The 18,962-nt window shown below is 53.6% G+C and overlaps 1 protein-coding gene across 2 annotated transcripts; it reads right to left on the bottom strand.

Moving 5' to 3' along the window:
* Positions 1 to 2,692: 2,692 nt before the first annotated feature.
* On the bottom strand, positions 2,693 to 18,210 carry LOC104388507 (protein argonaute-1). 2 transcript variants are annotated; one of them, XM_009997380.1, is made up of 19 exons: positions 18,180 to 18,210; positions 16,466 to 16,643; positions 15,643 to 15,763; positions 15,333 to 15,514; positions 14,963 to 15,099; positions 14,695 to 14,829; positions 14,360 to 14,447; positions 12,567 to 12,714; positions 12,124 to 12,243; positions 11,157 to 11,279; positions 10,526 to 10,659; positions 8,590 to 8,774; positions 8,276 to 8,435; positions 7,901 to 7,991; positions 5,939 to 6,133; positions 5,705 to 5,839; positions 4,739 to 4,840; positions 3,745 to 3,944; positions 2,693 to 3,302 (listed from the first exon to the last, which is right to left on the bottom strand). In XM_009997380.1, the coding sequence occupies exons 1-19, from the start codon at positions 18,208 to 18,210 to the stop codon at positions 3,194 to 3,196; spliced, it is 2,574 nt and encodes an 857-aa protein (XP_009995682.1). In that variant the 3' UTR covers positions 2,693 to 3,193. The 2 variants fall into 2 exon arrangements, with proteins under 2 accessions (XP_009995682.1, XP_009995683.1); XM_009997381.1 differs by lacking the exon at positions 18,180 to 18,210 and having other exon boundaries at positions 11,157 to 11,265; positions 12,101 to 12,243; positions 16,466 to 16,611.
* Between the last annotated feature and the right edge of the window lie 752 nt (positions 18,211 to 18,962).

Genomic DNA, 18,962 nt, shown 5'->3' with positions numbered 1-18,962 from the left:
AAACAAACAGTACTCAGCAGCTGGTGGGTAAACGGGGGTTCTCCTCTTCCCACACGTGCTTCCAGTTGCAGGAGGAAGGCGTGCACAGAGAAGGCAGAGACCTGGAGCCATCCAGGATGTCCCCGTGGGGTTTGTGGCTAACTACAGATCCTGACATGGGAACACCTATCTGCTGTGGGAGCAAAACAGCACCTCAACATGCAGCTACTCCCTCGCATCTCGGATAAGAAAAGGGTGGAAATGCTGGAGCCACGTGGAGGGCACAGTGAGTGCATAGTCCATGATACAAAACGTGCGGGTAACTCAAACCCCTTCTGAATTTCTCCAAAATGGAAATAGGGTTTAAAGGGCACAGCAGCTACTGAGTTTGGCTTTTTTATTTATTCAAAAACCATGAAAACCCAACGCAGAGGGTGAAATAAGGGCAGAACACAATCTGCAAGTCAACAGCTGAGAGTTTCAGAAGCTGTGAAGCTTTTGTGTAGTTAAAATTGCTGTTAAAGTAGGTGCTACATCAGCAAGTCTTCATTCATAGTTTTCTATGAACAGCCACCTTACAAATGAGTGCAAATCTTAAAGGTCCATTTTACATTTCAAGTCTCAAGGTTAAAAAAAATTGTTACAGAGCAACAAGCTGTTTCTGTAAATGCCCACACTATCTCTTTTTCAAATGGTTAAAAATGGCACGTGCTATGCCACAGCTACTAAAAGACATTTCAGAATTCTAGACCCAACTAAAACACAAAAATAAAAACTAGAAACCCAAATACTTTGCCCCTTGCTGCAGAACAGCAGCCAGGTGCTTTCCATTGCAATGCTGGTGAACAAGCTGATTTGCAGAGAGAACTTTGACCTCAACCCCAATTTTATTCTTAATGAGGAGCTTTCTAACACAAGGTGAGCAGATGCAGCCCCTCTGAGATCACTTTGCTTTCAATGAACACAAGCCAGAGTTCTGAGGATGAGATGGAGGTGCTGGATTTGTGTCACTATGCAGGCACTTGTGTAGAGGAATGTAGGCTTCTCCTGTTGACACCGAGTGCTGATGCATTCCCTACTCTCTAAAAGCCTTCCTAAGAAGTTCCTATCCTATTGATCAGGAATAGTTCCTGGTCTCCTCCCCATCACCTTGCAGATATACAGCAGTGGAGGTTGACACAAGGTGCAAAGGAGAATATGAACCAAATACTGTAGTCTTGAGGAAAAACAGGACTGTGCTAACCAGAGGATCTTCACAAAATGTGACATCAGGGGCTCAGCACTTAGTTTGCATAGCATAGTGATGTCTTCATTTTTCACAAACATGTTGCCCAAAAAGAAAACAGGCAGAGTGACTTCCCAGTGCTAGGACAGATCAATGGGCCAACATGACCAAGGTGGTTTTCATGAAGGCAAGGCAAGTTTGAACATCAGGAAGTACAAAACAAAAAGGTGTGCTTCTGCCCACGTGCTGCGCAGGGGCAGTGCCTGGGGGACCTGCCTGGGAAACGCCTTCACGTTTGGCAGTAAAACGACAACAGAGCTCTTCCCTCAAGAGCTAGGCAGGGGCGTGCACGTAGCAGTGTCTCTTGAAGGAAGCTCTGTGCACACATTGATATAAAAACCCGGATCATCTGCCCAGATGATATTGGCAATGGGTGCTACTGCTGCCCCGCTGTGCAGCACGGTCATTCTGCGCAGCAAAAGGAGTCTGAGAAGCAGTCACTGTGTCACTGCTGGGGAAAAGGCTTGTTTCCTGTTACAAACACAGGAGGAGTTTCCCACATGACAACAACAAGGATTTCACTGCTCTGACTAAGGAATGAACCTGGTGTGCTTTCAGAATAAAAAACCCTGTGCATAAGATCAGTGATGCCATGACACAAAGAGCAGCAAAACCTAGCAGCAGAGAGGGTGACAGTTGGGAGGTGCTGGAGCTGAGGGACACGGTGCTTCAGGGAGCAGCTGACCCGGGCACACGTGTGTGCCCAACACACAGGGGGACAGGAGCTGAGGAGCACCTGGAGCTGCGGCAGGAACACTCATGGGACAGGGAACGTCAGGAACCTCTGGCGAGAGCGCACGGTGATGTAAACTCTGAGCATGTTAATGACTTGTGTATTTTGGCAACAGACTCAGTATCGTATAAAAATAATGTTTAGTAAAAAAATCCCGATGTCCATCATAAAAAGTCAGGAAAAAAAAAAAAAAAAGGAGAAAAAGAAAAAGGAAAAGAATCGATAGTGATTCCTGCCCTCATGGGATGCAGACGCCCCCATCTGTCAGAAACAGTTTTAAATAACAAGTAGTACATTGGAAACAAAAATGGGTCAGCAGCCATTTAACGTGTCCTATATGAAAGTGCACATCTTTCAATGGAGTTTAACCACCATGAGGTCGTGATCTAACACAAACTGCAACTGAGGACCATAGAAATTAACTCCTTCCGATGGAAATATGGACCACCATCAAGACAAGATTACTATTCTCCTTACAAGATTAAAAACATTGAAATTTTGCAGCATCATAGTAAGGCACTCACCCAACGAAAAGTCTGTGACTGTTGCTTCAAATGGCAGCAGCTAACTAGCTTTTAACACGAGGAAGACAGTTTTCAGTTCTGAGCTAAGTGCTAGGGTGCCTTACATCATAGGGGGGAATTACTCAGGGGTGGGGAACTGTTAGTGTCAGAATTCTCCTATAAACTAGTTGGTTTTCCCCTTAACCCATTAAAGCATCTCATATTCTAAAATATTAGTTTTATAAATCTAGTCTTCTGTTTTAAGGCTCTAAAAATCCCCTCCCCCCAACCCCCACAAAAATACCTACCAGCACCTGGTGGGCAACAGAGAACCAAATCCACCAGTTCACAGACAGGAGTCTCTAGTATTGCATCTTGAAAATGAAAACCTGCTTCCGCCTCCTGGGAGTTTTATCCCTTCCTTGAATGCCTTCATGTGTTTGGTCAGGTCAAAATTTTGCAAAGCAAGAAAAAATTAAAAAAAATAATCGTCAAAGTCTCTTCCAATCCTACAAAGGTGTTGGATCTTTCTGTCCCGTGGTGCTGGTCTCCTGCCTCAAACCGACGCTGCCTGCCCTGCAGTGATTTCTCATTGGAAAAAAAAACAACAACAAGGTGTCCCAATGCTTCCTTTTTTGTATGGCTCCTACAAATCTGAAAGCTTTCTTGAGTGAGGTAACAAAAGTTAGGCTTTCAAGCAAAGTACATGGTACGTAAAGTGTCCTGATGAACCTGCACAGCCTTTGCCAAGGCCTGGGGGTCTCTGCCGTTGCTCTGTCCAGATATATGGCTGCCCTCGCCACTGCAAATCAAGGAAATCACTGCATAAATATTTTGTATTTCCCCCCAGGAACACTAAGGATCCCCTATGGAGATGATGGGCTGTGGGTGCTGTCAGCACAGGGAGGCACCTCACCACAGCGCATGGGGACGCTGCGTGTGCTGGTGACCATGCCTGGCACTGCAGAGACCCCAGCACCTCGAGGTGGCTGGTAATGCTCCAGCACCCCAGGGATGCTCCCCCAAGCCTGGGATGAGCTCAGGATGGGATTCAATCCTTCTGTATCCCCCAATCCCCCCTAGGCTGGGACCCCAGAGGATGAAGCTACGTGTGGGCCTCCTTCCCAGGCAGGGTGTCTGCAGCGCTGCACTGGCACGAGCACTTTCAAACACCAACACAGGGCACTGTGGCCCCTGCCCACCCCTGGGGCCTGCCCTCCAGGGGAGCCTCCCGAGCCCCTCACCTGTCATGCTCCTTATCCACGAGGTGGTACCGAGCTCGGAACGCCACCAGCCGCGCGTAATAGGCCGGGGCTGGGATGGAGACGGAGCGGGTGCAGCGCACGTAGGTGTGGCACAGCTGATAGGTGAGGATCTGCAGCTCGTCTGCTGTGAACCGGTTGTCATCCCAGAGCACGTAGTAATGGGATGGGCGGCTCGTGCCCTGGGAAGGAGAGGGGACAGTGAGGTGCTGCCTGCACCCAGACACAGGCAGCTGCTTCACCTCCTCATCACCTCTCCCTGATCCAAACGGCCTGGCAGACATCCTGAGCAGAAGAGGTGCCCGTGCTTCCCTCATCTGGGAATCCCACACCTGCCCGGGCACCGTGAAGCAGGAAAGCTCTTGGCCCTGAGGTGCAAACCATGGATGCTGCTGCCCCGGGCTCAGGCACTGCTGGTGTTCCCACACTGCTGCCCTGGCTCCCCACACCCACCCAGCACCAGCTCCCCACTGTCCTTGCAGGGGCAGAGGAAGCCAAAAAACCTCCCTTGTGGAAGCAGCTGTAGATCAAATGAGTGCAATTTTTTCAGTACTGTTTCTGACTGATCTTGGCTGCCTGTGGAAAGGCAGCTGCAGAGCAAGCTGCCTGCTGCAGGGACGGCTGCCCCAGCTCTGACGCCCACGGCCAGACAACAGGTCCCTGCTGACATCCAGGCTCCCCAGCAAGCCCAGCACGCTCAGACACCAGCTGCCAGGCTGCTGAATTGGCCACTCGGAAGGAAGAAAATCTCAGGAGAGATCCTTGGCTCCAGGAGAGAAACGGAGTACGTGCCACGGAAGGCAGCAGCAGCAGTGCCCTCCCAGCATCTGCTCACCAAACCACTGCCACAGCAGCTGGGACACCAGCACCAGCTCCCTGGAGCTGGAGGGGGCTGTGGCAGGGCCAGGGCAGCTGCACAGTCTGCACCCACAGCTGAGGGGAACCCACAGCACCCCCAGGGCCAGCTCTGCCCTACCTGAATGCCTGCATGGCTGCACAGGTAGAAGTCGAACTCAAAGGGATGGGTGATATTTGTATCCACTGTTGTTCCTGCTGGGATGTTCCCACTCTTCCCAATCTACAGAGAATAGAAAGAGATCCAAGCACTGCAGAGTTTGGTTATTTCCAGCTGCCCAGAGCACTGTCTGTAACACAGCTGCCCCATGCCAGGGCCACAGCACAGGGTCCCCATCTCAGTATCTCAGTTTGAGAGCACCATGCAGAGCCTCTCCCCAGGAGGCCATTAAAGGGGGACAGAAGCAGCTCATCCCACTCTGCTCCCTCTACAAACTGACTTTCTGGCATTTTCTTGTTGATTCTGCAATCAACACCAGGCACAACAGAAAGATGGAGCAAAAGGCATCAGAAGGAAAGCAGGCAGTGTGAGGGCTGGGCACTGGCCCATCCTACTGCACCTGTGGGGATTAAGTGAGCAGAACTCCAGGGATCTCTGCACCCGAGAGTCTCTGACACATGTAGTGGGGCTTTGCATCCAGAGCAAAAACTGTTACCAAGATTAAATCTTCACACTCAGACAAAGCCACAGTCTAATTAGACTAGATCTAACTGCTAAATTTAGATCAAATCTAGGAAAAGCTACATCAATCCATGTTACTGCACAGCACACGAACGAGCTGTGAGCAACCAAGGGGTTATTCATCCCGTCACGTCAGCGGCTGCAGCTATCACCAAAACAACAGATGTTTTCAAGCTGACAGAGGCTATTTCAAGAGAGCCACCAGGATCATCAGCACCCAGTAACTCATAATAACAGCAAACAGCTGTCTGGGTTTCTAGAAGCAGCCTAATCCGCACGGATGTGGGAGCCAAGTGAGCAGCAGGTTTCATTCAAGGAAGAGCTCTGTGCCTTCCCTTGGCACACCAGGGCTCTTCCTACAGGATGGGAAGGAACCAGCCACGTCCAGCACCCCGCAGAGCTCACCCTCTCGTTCTTGTCTGCACAGAAGAGACGGGTGTGATGCCTTTTCTGGACCACGATGTAGGTGATGCCAGGCTGGTAATCCTTCTCCAGCTTGATGCAGGCGTCTCGGATTGCTAGGAGCTCATAGTGAAGGATCTGGAGAGACAAGGACACGCAGAGTGAGGGGGCATGCTGGCACACAACTGTCCCTGCATGTCCTCAGGGAACCCTGCAGGGCATCTGAGGGGTCCTCACCTGTGGGAGCTGCCCCTCGGGAACACCATCACGGTAGAAGATGATCCTGGTGGGTTTGAAGCGGGTGGATTTGTAGAACTGGATGAGGAGCTCCCTCACCATGTAGGACAAGTCCTCGATGATCTCCTGGCGAGGACGCTGCACACGCACGGTGGCACAGTACCGGCTGGGGTGGGCATCCATGCTGCCCACAACCTGCAGCCACAGACAGGACAGGCCCACGCATTACAACGGGAGGGACAGAGGGGACCTGAGACATTCCCAGCCCCTGCTGGCTTCCAGCATCACAGCTGGCAGTGGGCAGAGAACTCTGAGCTCGCAGATCAGGAGGTGGAACAGTAAATCCTGTGCAGGCAACCAGAACCCAAAAGGGACATGCCTGGTGGAGGCTGTGTCCCAGTTCCCCCCAGCCACAGACAGGACAGGCCCACGCATTACAACGGGAGGGACAGAGGGGACCTGAGACATTCCCAGCCCCTGCTGGCTTCCAGCATCACAGCTGGCAGTGGGCAGAGAACTCTGAGCTCGCAGATCAGGAGGTGGAACAGTAAATCCTGTGCAGGCAACCAGAACCCAAAAGGGACATGCCTGGTGGAGGCTGTGTCCCAGTTCCACACTCTGCCATGCCCCTCCTGGTCTTTATGGCTGGCTGCTGCTGCTCTGCCCCCACATTGCTCCTCCTGCCCAGCAGTGGAGCGGGGCTGCCCTTTCTGCCTGCTTAAGCCTTTCTCCCTCCCTTACTCAGAGGGTTTTGGTAGAGCAGCCCCAGGTGGCCATGGCAGGAGCTGCCACCTCCAGAGGACATGCTGGAGCAGGGAGCTCTGGAGGGGAGACCTCAAAGATGTCAGCGCCAAGAGGCTGAGAGCAGCCCGGCTTGGCCGTGACACTGGGCTGAGGGCACAGCAGGAGTCATGGCCACGCTGGGAGACAAACACCCAGCTGCTCCACTGCACCGTGCAGTCCATCCCTCCGGAGCAGAGGGAAAGCACCAGAGCCCTCCGGGGTGCTGAGCCTGAGCACCCATTTCACTTTGGCTTCTCAAACTGAGTTCTGGGGTCTGGGCTGCACCAGCAGAGCCAACGGGCTCAATAAATGTTTCCTCTGGCCTCAGCTATGGACCCCTTTCTATTATCTAATTAACAGGGGACCAAGGACACGAGCAAGGCCATCTGACCCTTCTCCTCCCCTACAGCTTCAAAAAAGCTTTTATAAAAATTAAAACAAAAAACCCCACAGTGGTCCTGTACAAAAAAACAGAAAATGTTTTTGGAGTGGAAGAGCTGCCGTCAGGAAACAGACTGTTCTGTCCCACCCACACCTACAGCAAACAGCCAAGAGCATTTCCCAGCCCCTTCTAATTAAGAAAAAAACCCTCCTCCAAAGACGCATTTGCATGCCAAGGAAAACCTGAGCTATGAGTCCTGGAAAGTTAAGAACTTAATAGGAAAATGCTGACATGCTTAATTAAAACAGATGCTACAAGAACCTGACACTCTCCGCCGCCGCAGCAAGCACCACGGCTGAGCCCCAGGAAGGGCACGAGCTGCCACCCTCCCAGCCTCACAAGCACTGCCCCCAGTGAGTGCTCGTTACTCATTTGGGATGAAGGGAAATCCTCCTCCCCAAAAGGCTCAGAAGAAGCCCAGTCACCCCAGTTTCCCCCATCCTGCCTGCCTGGGGAAGGTCCCTCCTAGGGCTGCAGGCAGGACCAGTGTGGCCGGAGGTGACTTGGAGATCCCAGCAGGCCTGTCCAGCAGTGCCCCGGGCCCTGGGACACCACGAGCCCCATCTGCTGGCAGCTGCCAGCTCTCCAGCAGCTGCCCAAACCCACGGCTCCTCTGCGGAGAGGAAGGCGGGTATTGGGGCCATACAGCTCCCTTACAGACACACGAGCCCCAGCCCAGCTCCTGCATCCCTGCAGGACTCCTGGGCACCAAGCCAGGCCCTGAACAGGGAACTTACAGCTGTTATGGAGGGTTTCTTCCCATCTCCTGCCGGTGGGTGAGTGACATCGGCCCCGAGGAAGATCACTGGCTGCTGAAAGACAGCAGAGCTGGTGGGAGAGAACAGAAAATCAGCCTTTCAGGGTCATCTCAGGGCAATGCACACTCCGTGGAGGTGAACAGATCACAGAGAGGTCTTGTGACCTCCAGGCTCTGGCTGAGGCACATCAACAGCTCATTACAAGGTGAAACAGGCTGCAAACCCCCATTTCAAACAGGTACTTTATGGAGCTGCCCACAGGCCCCCTCCTCCCCAGGTGAAGCCAGGCAGGCAGCACCACAAGGGACTTGGGAAACAAGCCCCAGAGATGCAGGAGGCAGCAGCCGTACGAACCGCTGGTGAGGCACAAGGATGTTGTTGATCCCGCCAAGCTTGACGTTGATCTTGAGGCAGAGGTTGGAAAGGGTCTGAGGGGAGGTTTTCACCACGTTCTTGACCTGGACACACTGTGTGGCCATTCCCAGGAGGGTGTCCCCAACGCGCTTCACCTCAGCTGTGGGCAGAGGAAGCAGATGAACAAAGCCAGGCCACCAGCAGTGCACCACTGCCAGCAGTGACCTTGGAAATGGGGAGAAATCACTGCAGGAGGAGCAGAACCAGCCCCAAATGAAAGCAAAGCCCCTCTCCTCTCCCTGCCCCAGACTCACCATACACGGGTGTTTTCCCTGGCAGGATGACAATGATGAGCTGAAGGCCCGAATAGGTGTTCTTGAGGTGTCGGAACATGGGCTCCACACTGTCTGCCCCCTGGGCGTACTTGCAGAAGCAGGGCTGGCCCTGGATGGGCATCCCCGCGTCCTTGGAGATCTTGCGCAGCTGGTCCGTAAAGTTCCTGTGCCCAGGAGAAGCATCCAGCCCTGAGCCCTTCCACACAGCAGCTCCACATACACCCTGGCCACCAAGTGAGAAGGGACCCGCAGCTGGAGAGCCAGGGCACAGGACAGAGACAGGGACACCACAGCATCATGTCTGGGATTTTACACATCCAGCATAGTCAGGGAAACACAAGACCAACACGTGTCAGAGCTGAGACATCCCCTCTGAGTACCTCTTACCCCGGTCTGACTCTTCCTGAAGTGATGGAGCTGTGAGCTGCTCCTGTTAGAAAGCTGGAGAAGATGGGAGCAGACCTGCTTCACTTCCTGACGATTTGCAAAGCTGATGCAAACCTTCACTTACCAAACCAGGACAAGTGCTCAGCTACACTCTGGATATTTGCATTGCCAAGGATAAATTTGATGCAGGGAGAATCAGAAGGAGCCCCAGAGGGTCACACAAGAGGAGTGCAGTGTCACTCCCACCTCCCTGAGTTATTGCATGTGGAGACTTCACGCAGATCCAAACCATCCCAAACGTTATCTGTGCCAAACACGCACAAGAGGCACACAAAATGCTTGCATTAATGCATCCACTCTTGGCCAGGACAAACCTGAGTCCTCAGCAGAATCCAAAACCAAGGTGACCATCCCCTTAAATCAAATAAACTGTCCCTGCTCTGTGTCACTTTGTTACTGAAGCAGAGAATCTCTATATTACCAAATCTTTTTAGAAAGCCTACGACTTCTCTCTAATGAAAACCTGTGGCAAGTTAGGATGCTTCCTACATTAATTATATCATTTCAGAAAAGGTATTGGGTAAACTTTTTCCTTAAATATCCCTCACAACCCCACCTCTCTGTGGAGATTCAGCTGAGAAGAGTTCAGTGCAGCTTCAGGGCTGGCAGTGTCAGATCACAACACTGCAGCTTCCTGATGCAAAGGGCTGGCCAGGGGAAGCCCGACTGTCAGCTCCTGTGTGCTGGAATGCCCAGGTGCTCCCTCCAACCTGGCAGGCTCTGCCATGGCTCAGGGACTGTTTGCAGCCAGGATGAGCAGTCAGGGTGGGCACACCATGAGCCACAGCTGCGCCACATCACCCCACCCATGTGGGCTGCCCCTTTTCTTACTTCAGCACCTCCTCCCGACACTGCTTCTGCGGGGCAAAGCAGGCAATGGCCCAGACTTTGATCTCAATGCCGTTGTAGAACTGCTTCCCTCGCATGTCCCACACGCCTTGGTTGGGAGTTGCAATGGCCCGGTTCTGCAAGGCAAGCAGACAGTCAGAGTGTGGCACATCCTGCCCGGCCCCGCAGCCCCGGGGGGACCCCAGCCCCACTGTGATCCTGCCACCACAGCCAGCTCCCCGTGCTGCTCAGAATCACAGAATGTCTTGGGCTGGAAAAGACCTCCAAGATCATCCAGTACAGCCTTAGTCCTAACTCTGCTCGGCCACAGGCAGTTCACATCCTCAGCTGCTCAGGGGTGATGGAAACTTCACCCAAGCTGCCTTGCCCTCAGCATCCCTCTCCCCTTCAGCTCACTGGTTTTGTCACCAAACGACTCTTGGCTACACTTGCAGAGCAGTTATATTGCCAAAAGAGCCCAAAAAACCCAAACCCAAGGTGCTCAGATTAAAAAAAAAAATAAAAAAATAAAAAGATCACAGCTCTAAGCTACAAGCCTGGAGACAGCACAAGCTTTGTTGAGAAATGGCATGTTCTGGTGTGAAAGCACCTGCTGCACCACAGCCCTGCTTACCCTTACTTCAGCACCTCCTCCCGACACTGCTTCTGCGGGGCAAAGCAGGCAATGGCCCAGACTTTGATCTCAATGCCGTTGTAGAACTGCTTCCCTCGCATGTCCCACACGCCTTGGTTGGGAGTTGCAATGGCCCGGTTCTGCAAGGCAAGCAGACAGTCAGAGTGTGGCACATCCTGCCCGGCCCCGCAGCCCCGGGGGGACCCCAGCCCCACTGTGATCCTGCCACCACAGCCAGCTCCCCGTGCTGCTCAGAATCACAGAATGTCTTGGGCTGGAAAAGACCTCCAAGATCATCCAGTACAGCCTTAGTCCTAACTCTGCTCGGCCACAGGCAGTTCACATCCTCAGCTGCTCAGGGGTGATGGAAACTTCACCCAAGCTGCCTTGCCCTCAGCATCCCTCTCCCCTTCAGCTCACTGGTTTTGTCACCAAACGACTCTTGGCTACACTTGCAGAGCAGTTATATTGCCAAAAGAGCCCAAAAAACCCAAACCCAAGGTGCTCAGATTAAAAAAAAAAATAAAAAAATAAAAAGATCACAGCTCTAAGCTACAAGCCTGGAGACAGCACAAGCTTTGTTGAGAAATGGCATGTTCTGGTGTGAAAGCACCTGCTGCACCACAGCCCTGCTTACCCTGCCTCCGTACTGCAGGATGGGCGCGGGCAGGACCCTCCCCGTCACCTCCGTCATGTCATCCTTCACCTTGATCCCAAACTCCTGAATGTATGGGTCCAGGTTGTAGCTGGCGTTCTTCATCTGCAGAGGGAAGGGCCATGGGAGGGAGTGTGACCAACTGCTCCATCCCACACAGCTTCAGCTGACCAGGAAATGTGCCAACGACAGTCATGTTCTCTACAGAGATCAAGTCCTCTCTGCAGGGGGAGGGCAAGTGGTTGGACACCAAGGGCCAAGCCCTGTCCTCCAAAGTGATCCATGGGGAACCTGATTTTTGAAGGCACTGACAAATGTAACTGAGAGCAGAGTCTGCTACTGAGATTTAAGGCTTCAACAGGAGGGTTCAGACTGGCATGAGACTGTCATCAAGAGTCCCAGAAGGAATATCAAATGTCCCAGCTTTGAAAGCCCAGAGACACCCATTGGGGCAACAACAGCACCATCAACCAACTGCCCAGCTGCTGACAGAGCCAGGTTGGCTGTTCCTCTGGCTCACCCCAGGCTGACCTACAGACAGAGCTCCTGCACCATAGCCCCACAATGCACAGACCCCACGTACACCCAGAGCCAGGGTCATTTCTCCAATTTTTTTTTTCTATTTTTAGTTCCAGCTCCCTTTGGGTCAGGTTCCTTCAGCTCAAGGACCTGAATTTGCTGCACAAGAGTTTCCATGGTCACTTTGAGCTGGGCTGCCCTATGCAAATGTCTGTTACACACATGCAGTCATCTCTGATTCAGTTAAAAGAGGGGGAGATAAAACCAAGCCATCAATCCCAACAGCATCTTCTGAGCAGGTCACTAGCTCTCCAGCACAGAACAGCTGAGGAGCAGGACCACAACAAGGTTCATTGCAGATACAATGCCATAACCTGCCACCAGAGACAGGGCCCCAAAACCATCACCCCTGTGGACTCCTGCCACGTACCAGGCGACTGATCTCCTCCTGCCTGTCTGGGGCAGACCTGGCCGTTGCTTTTATCATGGTTGATGTTTGATTGTCTGTGAGCTTCTTGATGCACCGCTGGCCTGCCACGATGTTGCACACCTGCATGGGAGGAGAGAGACAGCAGCCACACGTTGGTGACAGGCAGGACACATGGGACCACAGCTGAGCTGCCCCACAGGCACTCGGGCCCTGCAGCCGCAAAACCGAGATGCTGAGCCTGCAGCTGCAGGAAAATGGCATTTTTACAGTGTGGTCTCCTCCCTCACTTACTAGAAGTGGCTCTTGCCAGGTTTACACTGGGGCAATCAGAACCCATGCCACGTTAGCTGCAGAACATTGTCATGCATCTGTCAACAAAGGCCACTCGTTTTTGCTTTGAACGGTGCCCACAAGCTGGGGTGCCCAGTGGAGCTGACACTCACCTCCAAGGGCAGGTACGTGTGCTTCTGCTCCTGGCCAACCTGGAGACAGGGTAGGTGGGGATACTTCAGCTGCAGGTTGTATTTCTGCTTAAAGTACTGAGCCACTGTGCACTCCACTGTCTGACCGCTCTCCAGCTGCAGGGGAAACCTGTCAAGAGGCAGGACATGAAGGATGGACCTACTCGAAACAGACACTTCCAGACCTCAAGCACTACTTTGGCTGGGATGAGAGGGAACTGGCAGGCTCCCACCCCCAGCTACCATGAAAGAAAATAAAAAGCAGAGCCGTGGTATTTTCAGAAACCAAGTCAGGAATACTCTGATCCCAGTGTGGGCCTGAGGTCCCTAAATAAAGCTCTCCCTCAGTAATCCAGTTAATCAGGACAAATGTTTATTGCAGGACGTGCCATGCATGCCACTGCCAGGTACAGAACACAGCACACTGGCACTCAGGAGGAGTTCAGTGCTTGGTGCACCCCCTGGAAGCCAAGCTGAGCTCCAGGCAAACATTAACCAGCCTCTCCCAGCATGGGGCAGCAGCTGTAGGGCAGGCAGAGCGTGGGGGGCATGAGGGGTCCATGTCCCTTCAGAAACACGGGGGAAAAAAAATCAACCTTCCTGGTGGCAGGACAAAGAGGTGCCACCCACAGCCAGAGTATGTGATACCAGCCTCACCCAGCACCAGCTGCTCCCAGCTCCATAAAGAGCTCCATGAAAATGAAGAATTGACTCAATATTCTTTTATGGAGCCAAAATGAGACAGGGGAGCAGTCCCAGTGCCCTGGCGAGGCATCGCGCTCCTCCTGAGCCTGCCAAGCCACTGGGAACCAAGGATGCTGGAGCAGGGTGTGTGCAGCCACAGGCACAGACCCCAGCAAGGTACACCTGGAGATGGGGCTGTGCCACCAGGAAACATGGCTATGGAGAGGGAGGGGACCCCCTTCAGGGGGGCTCTGAGCCTGAGAGAACTGACCTCAGGGGTAGAGCTGCTTTGGTATCGGGCAAGAACCAGGAGGAGATTTTCTGCCAGCACTTGGGAGCCAATGTGTCTTGTGTTTTTCTTTTTTTTTTTTTTTTTAAACTGCTGGCAACATTTCTGGCAACACTGCAGAAACTTGAGGGGCAGACAGCCTGAGAAACTTCCCACCTCCCTTCCAGCTGCACTCAATGAGCCCCCACAGGTAACACAGGCACAGCCCCTCCTGCCCCAGCACCACTGCCTGCACCCAGAGGTCTAAAGCAGCTGCCTGCTCCTCCCCAGCCTCTGCCTCAAACCCCATTTTGCTTCCAAGCCTCTCCAGGGGCAATTGCCAGGGAAAACCCCTGGAAACACCATAGGCTGTGGCACTTGACAGCTCGGTGCTGAGGGCACCATCTCTGTGGGGCTGCCCCTGTCCCTGGGGGGCAGCAGGGAGCAGAGCAGCCCCCCAACATGCAGGGGTGCCCAGGCCCACCCACTGCCAGGCACATGCAAATAATTTCAAGGCAGGGAATCATTCTATCCCCTGACAAAGCTTCTGCTTTGGCAGCAACTATTTTAAGAAAGATGGAAACCAAACTTGGAGGTGAAAACTAGGACAACTCCTGGCATGTCAGCTCCCGCCCGCTGCTGCCAGACAAAGCATCCTCTGCTTCCCACCCTCCCCTGCATCCCACTCGCCTTCACCACACGTGGCACGGAGCTGTGTGAGCTGCTGTGCCCTGAGCATGTCTCCTTTTCCCCTAACGACATGAGCAGCTGCTGAAAGGGAAAACATTCAGATTTTTCCAGGGCATCTTCCCACCCGCCTTACGTCTGGTGGCTGGCCGGCCGCCTGGTAACGTTGCACACGCGGTATTTCCTCTTCATCTGCCCACAGTGGGTGACCTCCACCTTCAGACCTGAGGTGAGACCGGGAGACACAGCAGAGTCACTGGGAAAGGTGGGAGTGAGTCCCCTTCACTCAACTCCCCCAGGCACCACCAACACCCGCCTTAAATAACGAGCTCTTTGCAGAGCAGATGCCCTGTAGAGTGTGCAGGAGGGAGGGAAGATGCTCCAGAAGACATTTCCAATGCACCCCACCCAGCTGCAGGGGCAGGCAGCAGACACACCATGCTTGGTCCCCAGCCCTCCCCAGGGCTCTACCTTTGATCTCCTTGGTGAAACGCACTCGCTGCGAGTCCGTCAGGGGCTTGGGCTGCTCGTCAATGTTCCGGATGTCCAGCACCTCACACATGAACTCGATCACAGGCTGGGCTTTGTAGAAGGCCGTGGCTGACACTGTGGGACAGACACCACGATGTGTCTCTGCTCCTTCCCAGCAGACAGGCCTGGCCAAGAGCTGGCCAGATCCAGCCTCCCCAGATACACCCAGCCCCACTGAGGCAGTGCTCCAGTGTGAAAAATACATCACCATCAATGTTGAGCATCATCTTCCACATGGCAGGCCTGACCGACTGGTGGAAACCAAACCAGACCTCCCTGCCACCACCCAGGGGGTGGTAATAACCTTCGGGGGGGGAGAAGAAGGAGCGGCCAACGGGAGTGTACCTGTGAACCACAGCAAACCTGGTCAGATGGCACCTGGGAAGCACCTCCAGTCCCTCCCAGCCACCGCCTGCACCACCTCCTTTATTACCATTGCAGGAGCACCCACAATGACCACACTCAGCAGGGTGGCAGGCACAGCCACCTCCTCCCAAGGACCATCAAGGCCATTCCCAGCCACGACAGCAGCCATCCCCCTTCCCAGCACACTCAGTGCCAGCCCTTGGCACAGGTACCTCATGGAAGCCAGATGCCTCATGGCAACGTCCAGCGCCTGGACAGACTCCAGGGGAACAGGGATCTGCCCACTGACCAGGGCCTCGTGCAGCATGCGCCAGCTCACGATGGCCATCCATTTGATGGAGACCTTAAATATCCTGTCCTTGCCTTCCCCTGGGATCGTCACCTCAAAGTCAACCTGAGTGCAGAAGGGAGGGAAGCGATGGTGGCATCCCACAGGCACGAGGGAAGGAGGCTGTTTATAGCCAGCTCTTCCCAGGCACAAGGCACATTGTGCTCTCCTGCACGGGGCTCCCCTGCTCTTACCCTCTCATTTCCGATGGGTAAGGCTGTGACAGTGTAGATGTTCTTCTTCCCATCGTAGACTGGCTTTCGGTCACCAAAGATCTGTGGTTTGAAGTGCTGTACCATGTACTCCACAACTTCCCTATGCAGGAAAGTGAGGAAGAAAGAGGGGGAGAGAGAGAGAAAGACAGGGTTTGTTTTACCATTTTCTTTACAGCCTGATACCTTCTGCAATCAGCCCAGCCCCAAGCCTCCCCACCTGGGGCACTTCAGAGCAGAGCCAGGTCCCCCAGGCAGGAGGGACCCTGGACAAGCAGCCACATGCCTTGTCCCACAGCTCAGCACATTGGCTTTGGCAGAAGTTTACACAGCAGGAAGTGGGGCTGGCAGCAAACCCACCGTGCCTGCGGGAAGGCGAGAGGCAGCAATTCACTGCTTATCCGCCCTCGAGGCAGAGAGCTACCCAGGCTGCTGGGGCAGGAGGGGACAGGCAGCGAGTAGGATGTCAAAAAGAAAAACAAAGAAAAGTACACGATGGCCTGAGGTCTGGGCTGGCTATTTTTAAATACGGGATTGTTGCCAAAATAGCACAGCTGCTGTGAAGAGGCAGGGGACTGTCCTGGCTTTCAGGACCTCCAAGGCTGTTGGGGGCAGCAACCAGCACTGCTGCACAAACATGGCCACTGGGTCCAGACACTCACGGGCACCAGGCAATGCTGTGACCCCTGCCACCATGTCACCCTGATGGCTTCCACTAGGAAAGACAGAGACAGGCACTAACGGAGCCTCCGCAAGGAAACTGGTAGCGGGGAACGAGTGCCAAAACCTCTAATACTTGCCTTACCTGTTGACTCTGCGTGGACATTTGTCAGGCTTGATATCCACTTCATAATGATACACATCAATCTTGGGAATGTCCACTTCAAAGTAGTTGGCTAAGAGCTTGATGGGCTTCCCAACGGTTCCTATCCCGGGTCGACGCGGCGCTTGAAATACCTGCTGCAAGGGGGGCAGGTATGCGCCTGCAGCTGTGGGGGAGAAACAGGTCAGGAGGGCTGGGAGAAACCTCGTGCCCAGACAGACACATGGACAATGCAGCACTTTCCACCATCGCATCTCAAACCTGGAGGTCTCCCATGACTCCTGGCAGGAAGTGATGGTGGCAGAACATGGACCAGCACAGCTGGAAGGAGCTTCTCTAGACACCGCTTGGCAAGTGCTAGTGCCAGCTGAGCTGCCAAGGGGTAGCCCCGGTGGCTGTGCCACCAGCTGTGTCCATCTCAAACCATCCCCTGCTGGATGAACAGACAGGCAGACACTGGGGTTTTCCCCTCCATCCTCCAGCAAATTCTGACTTGCTGCTGGAGTAAGGATGCCACAAGAAATAGGAAATATCTTATTGCACCTGCACTACTCCATCATTTAACTACTTGATTTTGCAGGAAAACAGCTCACTTTGGCTTTATACCAGTTATTAATGATGGCGTTTCCAACTCCAGGTCACGGGATAACTCTGTCCCAGTACCTCCCTGTGTGGGAGTGCAGTGTGTGGATATTTGGAGTGTTCCATCTGGGTGGCCAACTGTCCAAGTCAGCCCCTGAACAGCATCTCAGATCCAATTCTGGCTCTTGAACACATGGTGCTCTTAGCACCCCTCACTCCCAACAACTTTCTTTTTAAATCTGAATTTCAATTGCAGGCTAAAAATATCAGAAGCAGAAAACCAGCCAACTCCAGTTTTGCACCTGACCTCTGCAAAACTTTGCCTGTCAATGGAAGGACCACAGGACACCCAAGGGACACGACAACTCTCAGGAGTGTCCAGGGACCAAACTGCAGTGTTAACTTCTGCAAAACCAACCTCTGCTCTTGCCTCTGCCCTATGGCAGGAGCCCAGGAGCTCCAAAATCTGGCAGAAGCCCCAAGCCTGGGGCAAACCCATCCCCAGTGCCTCCTCAGATAAGGCAGTCTGGGACTTGGAGCAGTTTGACAAGCAAGACAGGGATCTCTGAGGCTGGCACGGGGCTCAGACCCTGCAGGCACTGACGGCTGCTCCAGGACAGGGCGGTCACCAGCACCCCCAAGACAAACAGCTGCACTGTGCTCCTGGGGCAACTCGTTTTAAGAGACTGATTTTCTGATGAGCTACTGGTGCAATTCATGTCTCCACATGACAAACATTTCTTGGCAATCTCCAGCTCCCTGCCTGCAAGCTGATGCATTTTTAAATCATGGTTCGTGATCAAAGAGGTATTTGCCACCAGAGCCTCCAGTCCCTGCTCTGTTTTCAGAGCAAGAAGCCACTCAGCCCAGTTCCATGACCTGCTGGAAGACAGCAGCTCTTTGCTGCCTTCTCTGGAACCACATCACAGCCAGCACCCAGTGTCTCCTCTTCTGGACCTTCTCATCTCCAAGATGATCCCAGCAGCTGTGCCTGGGCAGAAGAGCATCTCCACATGCCCATAGCATTCCCACAACTGCAGGGGATCTGGGGCAGCAGCCACGGCTCAGCAGCTGCCTGGTGGCACTTTGGTGGCAGAGAAGAGCTGAAGCAGGTTTGGGGCTGCTGCAGAAGGTCCTGCACCCATCCCACAACCCTGGTACTGCACCATCAGCCTGAAAATAACACTTTGCCATCCAAACTAACGCGCCGGAGGATCACCAGATGCTTCATGAACATAAAGCCTGGCAATTAGGATCATGAATCACAGATGAAGGAGTCAGCCTCTAGCAACATGAAAACTGGCTCAGGAGTTTGATGTGAGCCACAAGATATTGCAAAGGCAAGGCAAAATAACTGGGCAGCCTGGCTGGGGGGAGCAGCACCATGGAGGCAGAGAGACGCTCTGCAGAGACAAGGGCAGGACACAAGACCACTGTCAAGGATGGGGAAGTTCACTCCTGGGCTGACCCAGAGGGTTTTATTTTGGCAACTGCAGACACATGGTCCTCTTTGGTGGACACACAGGTTTGGCTCACCCCTCCCCACACCACATCCCTGCCCCAGGATGCTCATGGGTGTGTCCCCCCCAAGATTCACCATGACACAAACCCATCCCTAACACCTTGTGCCACAGCTCAGAGAAGCAGAAAAGGGGCCAGTGACTAAACGTGCCAGTTCCCCCCTTCGGTAGAAAGCCTCGTTAGCCCGGAGACAGGGGGGCTTGTGCATACCTAGACTCTCCATGGAAGCTGTGCAGGCTCCCACTTTGTCATGTAAATTCAGGCGCCCGGGGCCGGGGGCTGGAGGGCGAGTGTTGTTCCTGCAGCACAATGCGGCCAGTGAGCGGGATGAAATCCGCCTGCCATTATAAATTCCGCGGCCCGGGGGGCATCACAG

Source organism: Chaetura pelagica, unplaced genomic scaffold (assembly GCF_000747805.2).
Source record: "Chaetura pelagica isolate M959 unplaced genomic scaffold, ChaPel_1.0 scaffold1445, whole genome shotgun sequence".
NCBI classification, from domain to species: Eukaryota; Metazoa; Chordata; class Aves; order Apodiformes; family Apodidae; genus Chaetura; species Chaetura pelagica.
The sequence above is the reverse complement of the archived record's forward strand: the minus strand, read 5'-3'. Positions and strand labels throughout refer to the sequence as shown.